Source organism: Rhinoraja longicauda, chromosome 8 (genome assembly GCF_053455715.1).
Source record: "Rhinoraja longicauda isolate Sanriku21f chromosome 8, sRhiLon1.1, whole genome shotgun sequence".
NCBI lineage: Eukaryota > Metazoa > Chordata > Chondrichthyes > Rajiformes > Arhynchobatidae > Rhinoraja > Rhinoraja longicauda.
The window spans coordinates 57,417,742-57,436,797 of NC_135960.1; the positions used below are offsets into that span (position 1 = coordinate 57,417,742).

Below are 19,056 nucleotides of genomic sequence, written 5' to 3' on the forward strand. Positions count from 1 at the left end.
TGCGAGTCGGTGGGCTTGTAATAAATGTCCGTCACTAATTTTTCTCCTGTGATGGAGATGGTGAGGTCCAGAAACGGGAGGGAGATGTCAGAGATAGTCCAGGTATATTTAAGGGCAGGATGGAAATTGGAGGTGAAGTGTATAAAGTCAGTGAGTTCTGCATGGGTGCAAGAGGTAGCACCAATGCAGTCGTCGATGTAGCGGAGGTAGAGTTCGGGGATGGGGCCAGTGTACGTCTGGAACAGGGATTGTTCGACGTACCCGACAAAGAGGCAGGCGTAGCTAGGGCCCATGCGAGTGCCCATAGCTACGCCTCTGGTTTGGAGGAAGTGGGAGGAGTCAAAGGAGAAGTTGTTGAGGGTAAGAACCAGCTCTGCTAGGCGGAGGAGAGTGTTGGTCGATGGGGATTGGCTGGTTCTACGGTCGAGGAAGAAACGGAGGGCTTCGAGACCATCCTTGTGGGGGATGGAAGTGTAGAGTGACTGGACATCCATGGTGAAAATGAGGGAGTGGGGGCCTGGGAACCGGAAGTTATCCAGGAGATGGAGAGCGTGTGAGGTGTCTTGGACGTAGGTGGGGAGGGATTTGACCAGGGGGGATAGGATGGAGTCGAGGTAGGTAGAGATAAGTTCGGTGGGGCATGAGCAGGCAGAGACAATGGGTCTGCCGGGACAATTGTGTTTGTGGATTTTGGGTAGGAGGTAGAATCGGGCCGTGCGGGGCTGGGGAACTATGAGATTGGAGGCACTGAGGGGTAGTTCGCCGGAGTTGGTGAGGTCGGTGATGGTGCTGCTGATGAAGGTCTGGTGTTCATCGGTGGGGTCATGGTCCAGGGATAGGTAGGAAGAGGTGTCTGATAGTTGTCGTCTGGCCTCGGTGCGGTAGAGGTCAGCACGCCAGACTACCACAGCCCCTCCCTTGTCAGCGGGTTTAATTATTAAGTCCGGGTTGTTGCGGAGTGAGTTGAGGGCTGCACGTTCAGGAGGGGAGAGGTTAGAGTTAGTCAGGGGGGTGGAAAATTTGAGGCGGCCGATGTCACGCCGGCAGTTTGAAATAAAAAGTTCTAGTGGGGGTAGTAGGCCATACTGGGGGGTAAAAGTGGAGGGGGTCCGTTGGAGACGGGAGAAGGGGTCATCAGTGCGGGGTCGGGACTCCTTACCATGGTAAAAGGCTCGGAGGCGGAGGCGGCGGAAGAAGAGCTCCACGTCATGGGGGACGCGGAACTCGTTGATGTGGGGGCGGAGGGGAACAAAGGTAAGGCCTCTGCTGAGGACAGACCGTTCGGTGTCTGAAAGGGGGAGGTCAGGGGGGATGGTGAACACCCGGCAATGGTGGGGGTTGGGGTCGGATGGAGGCAGGGGGGCAGGTGGAGGGGATGTATGGTGGGGGGGTGGTGGGTTAGCTGGGCAGAGGGGGGCATGAGGACCGATGTGGGGAGTACTGGGGGTCGCCTGGCTGGAGGGGGAAGGGGGAGACCCAGTGGAACCCCTGCTGCAGTTACCTGTAGTAGGGGGTGGGCAGTAGGACCCAGCAGTGCTGTGGGACTCTGCCTGGTGGGGGCTGTGGGCCCAGCGCGGTGTGTGTGGGCCAGGTGGAGCTGCAGCCTGTTGTTGGTCCCGGGGGCCGGGTACAGCGACGGCTGTGACCTGCTGTTGGGCGGTGGAGTGGCGCGGGTCAGCACGGTCGCTGGGGGAGGCCCGCGGGGATCTGGAGTCCGGGTGAGTGACGGTCGGCTCGGTCAGCGGATGGCCGGGGAGGGCGTGGGCGGCGGTGAAGGGGTCGGGAAGGTCGTGGGCGGCAGCGGCGGTGCAGAGGCCTCGCTCGTGTAACCTTCCCTCAATCTTTTTTCTGAATTTTATAATATTTAACTTTTCATTGTCAAACTGAAAAGTCAGAATAGTCCATTTTCCCAAATGACCATTTTGCAACTTCGGATAAAACAAAGTTACTCAATTTCAAAATTATACATGTCGTAACAGATAAATTTAAATATTTCAAATTTATACCACAATTCTGTTCACTATCGGTCCTATCTTTCAGAATTTGAGTCTATCTGTTAAGAGCATCAACTTTACATCCCTCTCAATAATCACAAACTTAATTTTCCAGAAAAAGCTTCATGTTGTATTTCTGAACTTTGGGGTCTCGCTGTAATATATATCCTCCAAGAATTCCAATCCATGCAGCGTACAAGCAGCTATATAGCCTATTATGCCCATGTCCACATTACGTAAATGTACATGTCCCACTCCTCTACTCTTTCCCTAGAATTATAAAATTCCAACCTTTAAAATATTTACCCAATTACCTTTTGGGACCTATTGAACATGTTTCCTCCACTTCAAGGCATTGCCTTCCACCATCATGTAATTAATTCCTTCTTTTATTTAGTTTTGTTTATTATTGCCACGTGGACCGAGATAGTGATAAGCTTGCTCTGTGTGCTATCCAGTCAAATCAAACTATACATGAGTGTAATCATACACAAGAGAGTGAAATGATTTTAAGTAGAACCTCTGCTAGTAGAGCACACCAACGTGTCGCCATATTCTAGCACCATCTTGCACCTCTACACATTCACAGTTGCCCTCTGGTCTCCGTCCCATTATGTCACCACTTCCTTTGACACAGATATTAATTTGTACAATTATTTTTTATTAAAATTGGTCATCTTTTCCAACACGAATCACATTCTGCTTTTGTACTTATAGCCTCAATCTGAGGCCAATGTTTTTCCCCCACAAATATTCTACATTCAGAGTTCTGCACATCCCCCACATTTCTCAGCACCCATTTAAAATTACACCGCTTGGCTTCTGCTGCCTCGCTTTTGTCTCCCTCCCAAAAGTGATCACATCACGCTTCTTTAAACATCTGTCATGGATTTGTTCATTTCATTTCTCAGTCTCTTGTGGTCCTGTGGTCTGTTACTATCCTCCTCAATTCTCACTACCCTGAGGGGAGTGTTGGGAGTGACACTACTGTATAGATCCCATCTGGAAAGCAACTGATGCAATTTATTCTTTCCTTTGACCAATTCTGCATTTATTTAACACACCTGCTTAACTCCACATTTCAGTTTACTTGTTCACTTAAACCCAGGAAGCAGTCATTGCATGTGCATGCATGTTGCAGCTATGTGCATGTTCAGTAAACACATCACTCTATCCCCCATTTTATATCCCTGTGGCCCTGCAACCATCTCCAGTTCATACGGGTAATCAACTCCATTTTGATTATTTTGCCATTTTTATACAAAGGGGCTAGTAATGATCGTTGAATAACCTACCCGCACATCTTTTGGATGTGAGAGAAAACCAGAGCACCTGGTGGAACTCACATGGTCACACAAAGGCCACCGCACAGAAAACATCTGAGAGCCGGATGGGTGCAAATCCTAAAAACACGATACCTAGCATCATCATCGTACGAGTTGTGCCAGTTGCCACCAGCATATTAGATAAACAATAAACGTTGATATTGCTAGCATGCTCAATGAAAAACTGCCAGTTATTTTTGTTTTATACCTCCCATTAATTCCACAATCAGCCGGAGGCTCTTTAAAATTATATATATAACTCAAGTTCTATTCCAAATCATTTGTCCATTTGCAACCCCTGCCAATATTAAGTGGCTCAGTGAACAATAAGTAAAATTTTCAACAAAGTTAAATAGAGTGAGGATTGCAAGCAGCCATTTTACTCTATACTAAAGTACACTGACTAATGTGTGGATATTTGTTTAGCACCAACATATTTAGAGGCATTAAGTATGAAAATTACTAAACTATGTTTTCTAAATTTCAAAATAAATGCTGCTTGCTATTGCATTAATTAGCAACACATACAAATCGTTTCATTTTTCTTATGGATAGCAGGTCGATCTAATAGTGCACATTAAGATCTGCAAGTGATTTAGGATAAGATGTATTTATTTGGAGCATGCAACATCTGTTAAATCTCTTGGATCCAGTGTACTGCATCTGATCATTTGGCAGACATCTATTAATTTCAAGTTAAATAAATGGCACTCTAAATTTGGAATTCAAAACATGGAGGTTAATACTTACCCACAAATGGCAGTTAAATAACGATTTAAAAGCAAAGTAATTTACTGCTCAGTGTATTAAATTTCACTCTGCTCAACTAGATGGGATTTAATGATTGCATTCCCTATTCTGAATTGAACAGTGCAATTTTTGAACAAGCAAATACTATTTCATTTTCTAGAGAGAAAATGGTCTGTCATTTCAGCTCAAGGGTTTATTTATTCAATAACTACCAATTTATTCAAACTATCCCATAATTAATAACAACGAATGCTGTGCTTTTGAAAACAGTCTCTTACAAAAGCAAACGCTGCAACCAATTTGCAAACAGAAAAATACTGACAAAAATATTAAACGTGACTAATTTTTATGGCTGAGTGATTATGATCTTGCACTGGTTAAGGTCAGTAGAGACAAAACCTTATGCTCACAGTAAACATTAATATGAAAAGGAGATTTCTAATTTGGCACCTGTAAAACAATACTCTAGGAGAGTCTGGGACCATAAGCATTCCATCAGCCAGAATCCTCAGTCCATAGCCAAATAACCAAAGGAATCAGCATATTGCTGATTATTAAATAATGTAATTTCTTATTTTGGACCAATGCATTCATGGAAAGAGTGGGGCAACAATGTACTACACAGGACAAGTTAACATTTCCCTGTAGGGCATTCAGTGTAAAATGCTATTTTAATAAAGCAGAAGATTAAATCATTGCACTGCTTCACAAAACATAATGCTTTCAAAATACATTCCTCTTTTGAACAGAAAACAAGATAGTAATTCTACTGGAGACAGATGCTGGAATTTTGAGCAAAACAAAGTGCTGGAGTAACTGAATGGGTTAGCCAGTGTCTGTGGAGGGAATGTTTCGGGTCAGGACCATTCTTCAGACTGATTCGGCAAAACAAAATGCTGGGGTAACTCAATGGGTCATGCAGCATCACAGTAAGTCAGGCAGTATCTGTGGAGGGGCAGCATCAGTCACACACAGTGTGAAGGACAGCATTAAACTGAAGGAAGGTCCCAACCCAAAATGTTGCCTATCTATTACAGATGCTGCCTGACTCGTTGAGATACTCCACCACTGTGCTTAGCAATTCCATTGGCCCACTGAGGTGTCTACATTTAGCTATGTGGATACTGTGGGAATTCTGCGATTTCTGCTGGGTTTGCGGTTAGACAATTAGTGTTGGAGTAGTGCAAAAACACCCCAAAAAAATCTGTACCCTCTTTATCCTAACAATTTTAATTTCAATACCGTTCATAAATTGATGATAGCTAGATTTAAATTTTACATATCCTCAGCATCTAATTAGAGAACAAGAAAAATAATATGTCAAACAGAAAATAGAAAGGAGAATAGAGGGATACATTGACTGTAGGTAAACACATACCGATCCAAGTATAGAATTCCAAAATACCAAACTACTTTGCAGTCGCTCCCTTTACACACAATCTGATCCAACCATAACATTTACAAATAAATTTTGATCCAAGCATAAAATGCTGCTATTAACCAAGTTTTTTTAATACCACACTACATCTACTCAAAGAACGGCTAAATTTCACCAAGAGACAGTAGCACAATTTAGAATCTAATAATTTACGTTAAAAAGTGTTGTTTAGACTGAATTACTGAATGAAGTCACTGTACATTAACTTTAAAACATTAGTTTGTGGCTTTTTAATGAATGGTTAAATTGGCTGCACTAACAGTTTTTAAATATTTGCAAATTGGCTATTTTTATCTGCAGTTTATGGAAATCCTGATCCAAACATAATCCTTATTCAAGCATAACATTTCTTGGCAATGTAGTCGTGTTTATAATGACTTGATTCCACCCCTTACACAAGAAAAGGCAAATTAATAATCGTGCAGCATAACTAATGAATTATGTTCTTTATCTTATCGAAACATATAAGATTATTAAGGGGTTGGACACGTTAGAGGCAGGAAACATGTTCCCAATGTTGGGGGAGTCCAGAACCAGGGGGCCACAGTTTAAGAATAAGGGGTAGGCCATTTAGAACGGAGATGAGGAAAAACTTTTTCAGACAGAGAGTTGTGAATCTGTGGAATTCTCTGTCTCAGAGGGCAGTGGAGGCCAATTCTCTGCCTCAGAGGGCAGTGGAGGCCAATTCTCTGAATGCATTCAAGAAAGAGCTAGATAGAGCTCTTAAGGATAGCAGAGTCAGGGGGTATGGGGAGAAGGCAGGAACAGGGTACTGATTGAGAATAATCAGCCATGATCACATTGAATGGTGGTGCTGGCTCAAAGGGCCGAATGGCCTACTCCTGCACCTATTGTCTATTGTCTTGCCATTTCTATCATGTGACATTGATCCTAAAAGGTCATCTCCATGCTCCCATTTTTAGCCAAGTTATTTAGCCATAGAAGATGGTCACCATCGATTCTTGATTTGTACTCTCTCAAGAACATTTGTATTCTCAAGAATTCTGTTATAAAATAAGAATTTTAAAAATCCATGCACAAAACGTGAACTTTCATAGGAGAACAGAGAGAATTTCTTAATTGAAGCTGATGTCATAACTTATTCAGATTGCTCTTTTTCCCCCAATGAGAAAAAGGAACTAATTTCCTAAAAGATGATTTCTGAAGTATGATTAAACTCCAGATGAGGCATATGATGCATCTTTGGTGTATAAATAATGAAAAAAAAGTCAATATGACCTTGATTTATACATTAGAAACATTGTTCAGGATGAACATCCCTCCATTGATTAGATTATGAACATTGAACAGCCAACACGATCGATGCCAGGTAAATTAAATTAAGGTGCTAACTATTCATTCGCATTAATCCTGTCTTCAGTCTTATTCTTTCCATCTTTGTGGCAACGTGTGCTATTGACTTTGAAAGTTCATTCAGATTTAAAAACAAATACGGAACTCCACTTACAGCAAGGAATTCTTTAAGACGATCCTCAATGCTTCCTTTATGAATGGTGAACAAGGCAGCAGCAATTTGATTTATCGCTTTGGCCAAACAATGAATGTTGTTGCAATGCCCTGTACAGTTAAACAAAGGTAATGTGAAATCACAGACCACACGTACATCAATGAAACAACAGTCTCCATCATGTGAAGCAAAAACACTCAATCTTTATGCATGATAAATATTTCTGACGTCCTGCAATCTCGATTCTTTTTGTGTACGGACCACATGGAACACATGGATCTCAAGGCCATCAGATTATAAAAAAATTAAAATACAGAGCCTGGGTTACTGAAATAATGAGAAAAAAAACACGCTGGAAATACTCAGGTGAGGCAAAAACACAATAGAGAAAAAAGCTATTCTTTTACCTCTCACCTGAATTAGAAAATGTTAAACAAGCAGTTGTTAAGTCCAAGTTGGTGTTTTAAAAACAAAATACTGTAGATTTCAAATATAGCTCAAGTTTGAATATAACTTGAATCAGTTTGAAATGGTTTGATTGTCAGGTGCTTCTAAGACAAACGTCTCTCCAAGACAAACATCTTTGAAGCTGTATTCCTCGATCAAGTTAACCCCAACAATCCAATCCCTTGCACCATTAAGATAATGCAAAAAATAGATGGTAAACATGTTAACAAAATATTACTGCGTTAATGCTAGGATCAGCTTCATCACTGGCCATCTGCAGTTGTTTCTGATTGTACGGCAGTTGATTAGCTCTGGGGAATCTCTCTGCAGTTTAGCTTTACATTCTTTTATTATGGCGATGTTTGAAATTGAGTGTGCACGCTGAATCACTTCCACAGCAATGTCAAAATCCACTCAAAGTAAGCATATTTTGGACATTTTGCATCCACCTCCTGATATTTGACGTACCTCAATTTTATTTGGATAACATTCAAAAGGCATTTCATTGATATATTTTAACCATCAGAAATAGGACGAATTGTAAAAGAGCATGGCTGCATTTTAGTTTACTTTATTATTGTTACGTGTACTGAAGTACAGTGAAAAGTTTGTGTTGTGTGCTATCCAGTCAAAAAGACTAGACATTGTTGCTCCTAATGAGATGATGACTTAAAGACTAGATTCTTTGATCCTCTATATCTTGCCATGGAAATTCTTAAAACACTTTTCACAAATGTCTGGCAGATGTTATTTGATGCTGGGGAAAAAATACCTGGATCTACTACAGACTTTTTGCTTTAAAAGTGCAGTATAAATCAAATTTTGTTTAAGGTATTGAGCCAAATTGCAAACATAGTAAGAATTTAAAACTACAGACTAAAAGTAAATGTGTAGGTACCACGAAGGGAAATCTTTCTCACCCAAAGCATAAGGCAAATGACTTACATAATGCACAAGCTGAGGTTGCTCGAGTATTAAAGGAAAAATGCAGAACATCAAGCTAGGATTTTAAAATTGTTTTACAAATAGTTTCCTTCACTTATCTTAAATGCATATAATACTGTATAGCAAACTGCATAATTAGTTAACATACACAACATTATAACTTTATACACATTATTTTTAAGAATCTAAACTGAAAGTCTGCTATTTATTCCCTGCAAAATAGAAATTAATAAAATCTTTTCAATGTCAATTATATTCATGAAATGTTGAAATAGAACCCTCAACGATAGCTTTTTGTAATGACAGCATCTGAAACTTCAAGATTTTATCCATGACTTTGTTCTTGACACTTCACTGAAGAAAACCAGGACTCACCTTCAATCGCAGGACTATATTGGGACATAACATTACTGGCTAGAGTTGGAAGAGATACAGCAACAAACACCATCAGGAGGCAGGCAATCTTATATTCTTCCTCTGGACTAATATTCTCTGTGAAATGGGAGAGTATCAATTAACACCATAACAAGCAATACTTTAATTAGCATTTTAAAATAAATTTTATACTGACTTTGCTAAATCTACTGAAAAAGTGTTAGTAAAATTCTAATGTCATTACATTACATGGAAAGTAGTAAAGGTATATTTGTTAATATAAGAGAAAAGGAATACACCATTATGCCTTCAAGTTTGTTTCATTAATTTGCACCTCAAATCTATTTTGGTGTCTACAGTGCACATTCGTGGATCGCAACCCAAACAAGAATCTTAATCTTTAATGTACCCCTCATGCCAAAATATGCACTTCCTGATTTCATTCCTGACTGATACAGCTGTAATTTTGTGAAATAAATACATTACACTTAGGGTCATGGCATCAGTGTGGAAATAGGCCCTTCGGCCCAATTAGCCCCCACTGACCAACATGTCCGATCTACACTAGTCCCACTTGCCCATGTCCCTCTAAACAAGTTCTATTCATGTCTAATTGCTTCTTAAATATTTTGACAGTTCCTGCCTCAACTACCTCCTCCGGCAGCTCATTCCATACCCTCACTACCCTTTGCGTAAAAAAGGTACCAGTCAAAAAGCATCACATAAAGCATATTTGTTTGCAAAGCACTCTGGGGCATGCTGAGCTTCTGAGTTACCAAACCATTTAGTTTATGGCAAGGGAAGCCACCTTTCGAAACAATTATCTTAATTTTTCAATGCTGCCTATAGCCCAAGGGAGTGAACATGCCAGGAAACATTTAACTCTTGGAGGGCTCAGACTTCAATAAAACTACATTACTTTAAAAAAACAATTGTGCAGAGCCTTTCACAACATTAGAGCATACCAAAGCATCTCATCATTAATACTGCATCAGCAACTCGATTTTAAAAAAATCATTGATTCCAAAACTTTGAGATATCGTGGTTACAAGATATGTGTCAAAAATATTTCCGTTTTTTGTTTGCATTGAAGTACCTTTGAAGTTCAATCACAATAATAAAGAAACAAGCAAAAGGATTTGCCGTGGAATTTGAGGGAGTAGCATAGGATTCCTTCAAAGTTCTCCATGTAGCTAGTCATATAGCCTATGAGGTATCATAAGTTTCCAGTGACATAAGTTTTGATTCTTTATAATCAATAAATGCCAGACTTGAGCACCTAGCTAAGCTCATAACTTTTACTTGAGGTAATCACAATGGATTCAATCATACCATCGTATCATAATCCCACAATTTAAAAGGTTCTGCTGTTGGGTCTGTGGTTTGTCAGTGTGGGAGTTGAAAATGATGTGGCCAAGGTTGCATTTATTCATCTCAGTTGATTTAGGATGGTGGTAAGGCTCTTTCAGAGGGTAGTTAGAGTTGGCTAAAAACTAGAGTTAGGAATGGCAATTTCATGCACTGGAACAAGAGTGAACCAGATACATTTTGCATAATGATTGATTATAGAACAATGACTAGTGCTGTATTAACTCCAAGTTATTTGAATTTCGAAGACAACACACTAAAGCAAAAAAATCCAAACATTAGGACCAGATGGAAGCTTCACTTCAAAGGAATAAATAGGGCAGAATAAACTTTAAATGCTTTTTAAAAATCAGAGTTTTCTTTTTTTGTTACATGCGTATAATTTATGGAAGCTTTGTTATTATAAAGGGATTTGATGAATTTCTAATTTTGGAGAATGATCTTAAACTTTCTGTAAAAAGAGGAAAATGATATGTTGCAATGCATGAATAGCACTGCAAACTTTAAATGAATGCAACATCCTCATATACATTGCACATGGCAAACTTCATAGCACGCTTTGCAAGTAGGCTGGAACTGGAAACTGAATGAAGGTTGGTCACTTTTCCAACAAGTCACCCTGTGCACCATTGCCAATATACAGTACTGGCCACTTTGTACCAGTATCAGGAAATAATCAGTTGTCATCCATACAACCTACAATCCAGCTATTGAATCAGGCATGATTCAAATTATTCTTAGACTTTAAAGGTTGCCCTTGGTTAAATATGGGTAACCTTTCTTAAAATATATAGTCTTAAAGGGAGCTGAGAAGAGATGAAATGATCCAAAATGTATGTTTTGATGAAAACGTATCGGACCTCAAGACCACAATACAATACGAGAGTGAAACAGGGCACTCCAGCTCTTCTGCCATTTGATTAGATCACAATTTATTTTTTGCATTAGGGTCACTATCCTCAACTAGCCCCACATTTTCTGAATCTCCTAATATTGCAAAATATCCAAAAATATATATTGATTAAAAAATGAAATTAAAATATTAAAAATATATACTTGTCTATGATTAACGGGATACAAAATTATTCTCAACTTAAAATTAATTTTAGAAATGGCGAAAGGCAACTGCAGATAAATATGAATAAATTATTTTCTTGGCCCTGTTCTTCCTCTTTTAAGCTCCAATATCACAAATATCCCGCAAGTTCACAATTTTTCAAATTCTCACCATCTTCCACTCCCTGCATTAAAAGAGCCTCAACCACTTCAATACATCTAGAATTCCTTTCTTAAACTCTTCTATCTTTCTCCCTAAGACTTTACATAATAAACAATGTTGTTTGCTTGCATCTCTTTTATAATTACATTTCCATTGTTGTTTCAGTAGGTTCATGTTGGTAGCTGAAGTTTGCATGCCAAATATGGTTTACAGCTCATAAAATGGATACTTATGAAATACAAATAGACATGTCTGTCAGGCAATCCTTCCCACTCCACATATATCCATGATGCTGGTTCAAGTCTTTACAGGAGCATCAAGAACACACCAGCAAGAGAGCAGTCCTGACCTCCCATCTGCCTCATTGGAGACCTTCAAACTATCTTTAATTGGAAATTGTACTTTGTCTTGCACTAAACCTTATACCTGTTATCCTATATCTGTACACTGTAGACAGCTTGATTGTAATCATGTATAGTCTTTTTGCTAATTGGATAGCAGGCACCAAAGCATTTCACAGTACCTCGGTACACGTGACAATAATAAACTAAAACTAAGCTAAAAATTGATTTAACAGGAAAAGCATTAACATGACACACGTTGAATGTTCTGTATCTTTAAAAATATTCTAACAGTAGCCTTAAAAATCCAATAATGTGCAGCCTTAAAATAAGGCCTTCATTTATGAAAACTAAATTGACCCATGTGAAAAATGCCACCTCATCTTTTATGCAACAAACTTTTATGCAACACAAAGTAAACCATCACGAGGAAAAAGTAGATCCAGATCATTAATGCCCAATATTGTTTGTAAAATGAGAGCAAAATGTGGATGAAAAATTATCCATGAACCAGGTGAGGAAAGTAGGAAGACAATCTGTGAAAATGTAACTTTCACTGGGCTGCCTGATCTTCTGGTTGGAGTTTTGTAGGAAAAAGGTGAACCAGGAAAGCTCTACCTCACACACGAGTCACAAACTTACAAGAAATGTTGCTGCAATTTCTTTAGTCCACGCAGTGATCGAACTGCAGTTCTATGAGCTCATGCAGATGATATAAAGAGAACCAATTAAAAAATATTCTGAAATAATGGCAGATTTGTTTTTCCACACTTGTACAATCTCTTTCCTATCGCTTTTCATTGATTTTTTAGTTTGGTCATCATATATGTGTAGAGCCTTGTACACTGCAACACCAACTTTCCTTTAGCAATTACCAGGTCTCATTTTTCCAAAATTTTATCCTGCAGTCGAAACCAAATTAACTACCGCAGAACTAAAAGGGAAATAAATGCGAGGTGACACATTTGGAAAGAATTTCAGAAAAAAATGTGTGAATTTTACTGTGTATTTTCAAACCAAATATCCAATATTTTGCAATTAAACAGAAGTAAAACAAAATACTTATAATATTTGGTCATAGATAGCTCAGAATATGTCTTGGAGGATTTGGGCTGGTGGCATTAAATATTTCACTTATATGTTAGTAATAAGAGCCCAAACACCCGGATGTTTCTGTGCATAGTCGGGAACAAAACTTGCATGCTAGCAGATATAATCAAAATTCTACTAGAGCATTGAGTTTCTGCAATAAACGTTAATGCAGCACACTATCATCTATTCACAAAACATATTCCTTCTTCAAATGTCAACACATTGGTCAAAAATAAATTACTTCTGCCATTTCCCCGACAACAAATGTTAATTTAACTGGCCTGTACTACTTTGCTTTGTCTCCCTCCCTTGTAAAATTGAGTATATTTGCTGTTTTCCAAACGAATTGAACCTTACCTGGGTCTAAAGCAATCTTAGAACATTAACCATCTCATTGACATAGATACAAAAAGCTGGAGTACCTCAGCGGGTCAGACAGCATTTCTGAAGAAAACGAATAGGTGACGTTTCGGGTTGAAACATCACACATTCCTTTTCAGTTTAAACCAGCATCTGCATCTGCAGTTCCTTCCAACACATCTCACTGACCACTTATTTTAAGACCCTAGGACAAAGTCCGTCAGGACATTAGGACTTGAAAAATAATTTATTTTGTCTTACCACCCTTGATTATAGATTTTCTCAACTTCCTCCTTGGCTCCTCACTCCTTATTTAGAACTATTTCAGTTTATTTATATCTTTTAAAGTGAAAACATGACCAGTTTCAAAAATGAAAAAAGTGAGCCTAATGGCATTGTATCATAATGATGCACTTGCAAGAATGTAGATGAACTAATGACAGAAACAGACAAATGAGGATGATCTGATGTGTCAGACACATACATGTTCCATGGAGATCATAATTTCCCTGGTGTGGGACGAATAAAGGAATATATTATTGACTACTTTGGAATCTTTGCCTTTTGGGAAGGACAAGCACGAAGAAAAATATAGTGACACAAGAAACTGTAGATTCTGGAATCTTGAGCAAAACACTGCTGGAGAAATGTAGCAAACTGGATGGCATCTATGGAGGGAATGGACAGCTGACGTTTATGGTGAGGACCAGAAACTTTTGAAGCAGGGTCTTGACCTGAAACGCCACCGGTCCATTCCCTCCATAGTGGCTGCCTGATCTGTTGAGTTCCTCCAGTAGTTCGCTTTTTTCCCCCCAAAGAAACCACTGTCTCCAGGGGCTACAACACAAGTCAATTTCAAGTCAAGTCAATTTTATTTGTATAGCACATTTAAAAACAACCCACGTTGACCAAAGTGCTGTACATTTGATTAGGTTCCAATAGAAAAAAAAATGAAAACATACAGTAGCACGCAAACAGTTCACAGCGCCTCCTCAATGAGCCTCAAACGCTAGGGAGTAGAAATATGTTTTGAGCCTGGACTTAAAGGAGTCGATGGAGGGGGCAGTTCTGATCGGGAGAGGGATGCTGTTCCACAGTCTAGGAGCTGCAACCGCAAAAGCGCGGTCACCCCTGAGTTTAAGCCTAGACCGCGGGATAGTGAATAGCCCCAAGTCGGCCGATCTGAGGGACCTGGAGTTAGAGAGGGGGGCAAGAAGCAACAGTAACTGCTTCAACTGGACCGTGCACCTTGTGAGCCGGGCGTGGGCCCACGGAAGCCTGCGCTCTAAGCAGCTAGTGAGGCTGTAATCGAAATCCATTATGAAGGGGTTTGTTAAAATGAGGGTTTACTATGTATAAAAAGGAAAAGAGATCCAAGTGAATACTGGCTCTTAGAGGCTGGCGAATGTTTTTAATGAGAATAAGCAATGACAGATATTTTGCATCAATCTTTATGGTAGAAGACTCACAAATCTGTTGCTAATAAAATGCATTAAATATGACTCAATGTATTTGACCATGGAAAGTGAATAATGGACTGGTTGGGCCGATTGCCCATTTCCCTACAGTAACTTCTAGGTTTCCAAGTACACACGCAAACATGATTGAAAAAAAACCCCACCAATAAATCTTCTACACTACCTAATCAATTGACGTACACCATTTAAATAAATTATTTGTCATTATTGTAGTCTTCATCTTATGTTGGGAGTATATTAAAATCTTCCTGATTCAAAAACTTGCTAATGCCATAGTTGGAAAGGACCCCAAACAAATTTGCCCATAGTTTACAGCAATAAGTCAAATCCTATCCCTCTGCACCCAAAACCATTTCCATTGTTTCACCGACTTTTAACATCTTGGGAATCTGATCTTACACTTTAAGTCTGCAAATGGAAACCCACAATGAAAGAGTTATTGAAGATTATTCTGAAACTACATTGCAGAGTCAAATACCTGACTTTTGCGATGACAGAGCAACCACCAATGCAGGGTCAATTTCACACGGCAATCCCGATGCTGAAGAAAGTTCATACACATTCATTGCAACCTGCACAGGTTAAGAAATCATATTTAAGACAATACAAATAACTTTATAGTTCTTCATACAACTGCCCGGTTGTATATGTTAGATGTATTTACTAAATCTAAAATACAAGATATCAAGGGGACTTTCAAGTTAAATTGATGATAGAAACCCTAGAAATAATACTGCACAAGGAAATGGACATGGCGTGGTTTCCCTGACGGTACTTCGGAATCATAATCGCTGTGGTTGTGCTACTGTGCCTGAAGCCTGGTTGCATCTATTGAATTGTAGTTATTTGCTACATGTATTTGTGGTCGAGATGCTGCGTCAAAACAGGAATTACACATGGACATGCATGGAGCAAGAACTAGGCAACATCTAGGAATTAAAAGATTAATCTCTTGGACAACCCTTTGCAAACAAGTGAAATCAATGACCAATAAATGTATCAATTTTCATTAATCAGATTTAAAAGTACTGGAAATTAGAATAAAAAGCGATTTAATTGGCAAAGAACCCCAAGAATCTCTTCAACTTCACATTAGCATTGAAAGACGAGGGAGCTTCGATCGCCCCATCGCCGGATGCGATTTCGATTGCCGGCTGCGGGAACTTCGATCGTCCCGACTGCGGATGGTTCGACTTCCTCGACCGCGGGAGAATAAAGAGGGAAGAACATTAGACTTTATTGCCTTCTATCACAGTGAGGAATGTGGGGAATCCACTTTGGTGGATGTTTATGTTAACTTTTATGTAGTTGTGTGTCTTGTTGCTTTTCTTTTTTAGTATGGCTGTATGGTCTTTCGAGTTTCACTGTACCTTAATTGGTACACGTGACAATAAACAGACCTTTCAACCTTTGAAGTGTAGGTGCAAGAAATGGTACAAGGTCATAATGCGGTAGGTATCTTTAGTTCTTTTAGTGGGGATTGCTGGCATAGCGGGCATTTATTACCAACTCCCAATAGCTCCTGAGAGGGTAAAATAATGAATTAACGTCTTGATTCCTTGCAAGACGTGTATTGCTGTTCACGTGCGCCCGTAGCCCACATCTTGGAGATAGAAGCTAGCGCTTGAAGAGTGCTAATGAAGCAGGTTTGGAATGTTAATGTAGTTCAGATAATATGTTACTGCACCTTGTTGGATGTCAGTGATGAATAGGGTACTAACCAACAGGCAGTTTTTAAGATTGCCTGGTTAGTGTGGATCTAATGAAAAAAGTATTCTATTATTGCCCAACATCCTCCTAAATGGCAAAAAGGCTCTGTGGAGACAGAGATATCAACTCATTTCAGTGCTATCAAATGACACTATTAAATGACCTGCTCACTGAGGTTTGGAAATTGTATCCAAATCCATAAAGAATATATTTTGATCAACTTTTTTTTGTTGATCAAATAGCATGTTATGCCTGGTGTCATGTCACCCAAGTCATTTTCAAAGGTTACAGATAAATTGGTAAAGGCATCCATTAATTTATGGACTTGAAGTTCAATTGCACATGCTATTTCTTTGATATTTGATCGGCTAGATTGCTTCCAGTAAACCTAATCACATTCATTTAGTTCAAATAAACTGGTTCGTGCAAAGACACTGCAGATGGTAAAAGGTTGTGCCAAAATCTTCCATTACTCTTTCCTTTTCCACAGACGCTGCCTGATCTGCCAAGTGTTTTCACCATTTTGTTTTGATTTAAGAAATTTTCCAATTTCCAAACATTTGCACCACAAATGACAATGAAATACAACATGAGAAAGCAAAATTGCATGTGGAACGTGCACTGCAGCAGGATTTTTAATGAAATTAAATGTGAAATTAATACGTAAGCTTTCTACAATTCCACCAATATATAATTGGCAGTACACACTTTAGATTAATTAGACCATAAATAACTTGATCTTAAAATCGAGATATAAATGACAATACCTTCATATCCGTCTCCCTCGGAATGTGATCCTTGAAATCTTCAACTGAACTCACAAGAAAGGGAATGTGGCAAGACAGAACCTGAAATAAACACCCAACTTTTTAGAAATAGTAGATTTTGGAGTCAAGGGATTGAGGCAAGGGAAGGGTAGAAATGGCAAGTCTGGTATTGTGGAATAAGTGGTGTTGTTGTTGTCTAATGAGTACAGAAGGACCTATGACTTGGAAAAAGGAATTGTCCATTTGAAGTTTAGCACTTCACCTGAATATTTTGTTCTGGCAAATGATCCTGTACTGAGTTTTACAGATGACAGAATTCTATATTTGCACTATCTCTTCTTTGAAAATTCTTCAGAATTTCACTTGTCAATGACTAACTTTCAACTTTAAGATCAAGCCCCATTGTAAAGGATTTCTCCACCATAGGAAATTAATTCCACCACCAAATCTACTCAATTAAAATATCCTGCCTGCATCCACCCCTCAACTATCTAAAGTCATAGGAATAAAACAACGATATTTAATCAGTCCTCAAAGTAATCATTTCGGACATTGCAAACTCATTTCTACGGCCAACCATTTGGTCTTTTGGCCCTGTGACTATTCTAGCTCATGAAACTTTGATTAGCAACTCTTGTGGTAGCTTAGGATATGTCAGTACATTAACGGGTGGCAGATAAAGCTGGTGTTATTGTAGTTAGCATTTCAGAGGGATTCTGAAATATTTAAAATTCACATTGAAAGAAGCTTTCCATGAAGCTTGTCAATATCTTCTCCCGAAAATAAAAGAATCAACATTAGGGGAAAAACCTAATGCCATATAACATGATAACAATTTGATTTGCTCATACTTGTTTGAATAGAGTACATCACGCATACTCCATGATGCACTTTGAATTTCCACAACTGACATTAAACTGACAAGCCTTCAATTTCAGTTCTTCCTCCATTCCAACTTAAATAATGAAGTCATATCTTAGAGGAAGCTAAAATGTTTATTATATTCTGGCCAATTTAAATTAATACTCTGTGTAATCCCAAGAGTCCTTTGAATTCACGATCTTCCCGTTAGATGTTTTCTCAAAATTACTTCCTCTCCCCCTGACACTCACTATTTTTAAGAATGTTATACAGCATTTGGCAATTTGACCACAAAGATATTCAAAGACATTCATATGACGCATACAACTCCATCAGTACTTACATCTCTAAGCGCTTCCTGTGCTAGTGAACGAAATGATAGGATAACACCAATTATTGTCATCCTCTTCAGTACGCTGTCAACCGCTAGATTTAAGGAGACAGAGAGGAATGAGTAACATCTAGGTTTTTTGCAAGACTGATCAATAGTAAAACAATGCCATAAGCATACGACTCTTCAGAAATATCTGTTTTCCACAGAATTATTTCAAACCAGACTAATCAGCTACTCAGTAATTAACTTAAATAAATTGTACAAAAACATTTTTTTGTTGACAGGATTCAAATTCTTAGAAGCTTCAGAAGCACATTTAAAATATAGGCAGTGATACAAGATTATTTCTGAAAACTCTAAAATGTAATGAAAATGTGGATTTTTTAACTCTGCATATTTACAAATCATGAGTAAAGGATGGTTATATTTCATGGGACTTTACTTAAGGAACTAGATATTGAAGGTTTTGGTGCTCTGCAAAGGATTATGCTGTTTCTCTTCCCACAGATGCAGCTTGATATGCTTTCTCACATTTTCTGTTTTATTTTGTATTTTCAGCATCTGCATTTTTATTTTAAAAGGATGATTACTTTTGCATTAAAAATTAATATTTAAATGCCGCACATTCATTTTAGTCAATTCTTGCCTATTTTAAAAATATTTCCTGATACACACTCAAAGTTTATCTGCAGCCAACATGAAACACAAACTACATAGAATATCCGCAGCAAAGTAAAACTTCAGTGTTTGTGGCCACAGTAACTATGACATCCAGAGAGAGAAA

General features: G+C 38.8%; 1 protein-coding gene across 9 annotated transcripts in view; it reads right to left on the bottom strand.

Annotated features, from left to right (window-relative positions):
• nckap1 (NCK-associated protein 1) overlaps positions 1-19,056 on the bottom strand; it is a 145,495-nt gene that overhangs the window by 8,589 nt on the left and 117,850 nt on the right. For all 9 annotated transcript variants that reach the window (XM_078404061.1, XM_078404060.1, XM_078404059.1 and 6 more), the window contains 5 exons: positions 18,282-18,364; positions 17,078-17,158; positions 15,079-15,172; positions 8,743-8,859; positions 6,976-7,085 (listed from right to left, as the gene is read on the bottom strand). In XM_078404061.1, coding sequence (XP_078260187.1) covers positions 6,976-7,085; positions 8,743-8,859; positions 15,079-15,172; positions 17,078-17,158; positions 18,282-18,364 — 485 coding nt within the window. The remainder of the gene's footprint in view (positions 1-6,975; positions 7,086-8,742; positions 8,860-15,078; positions 15,173-17,077; positions 17,159-18,281; positions 18,365-19,056) is intronic.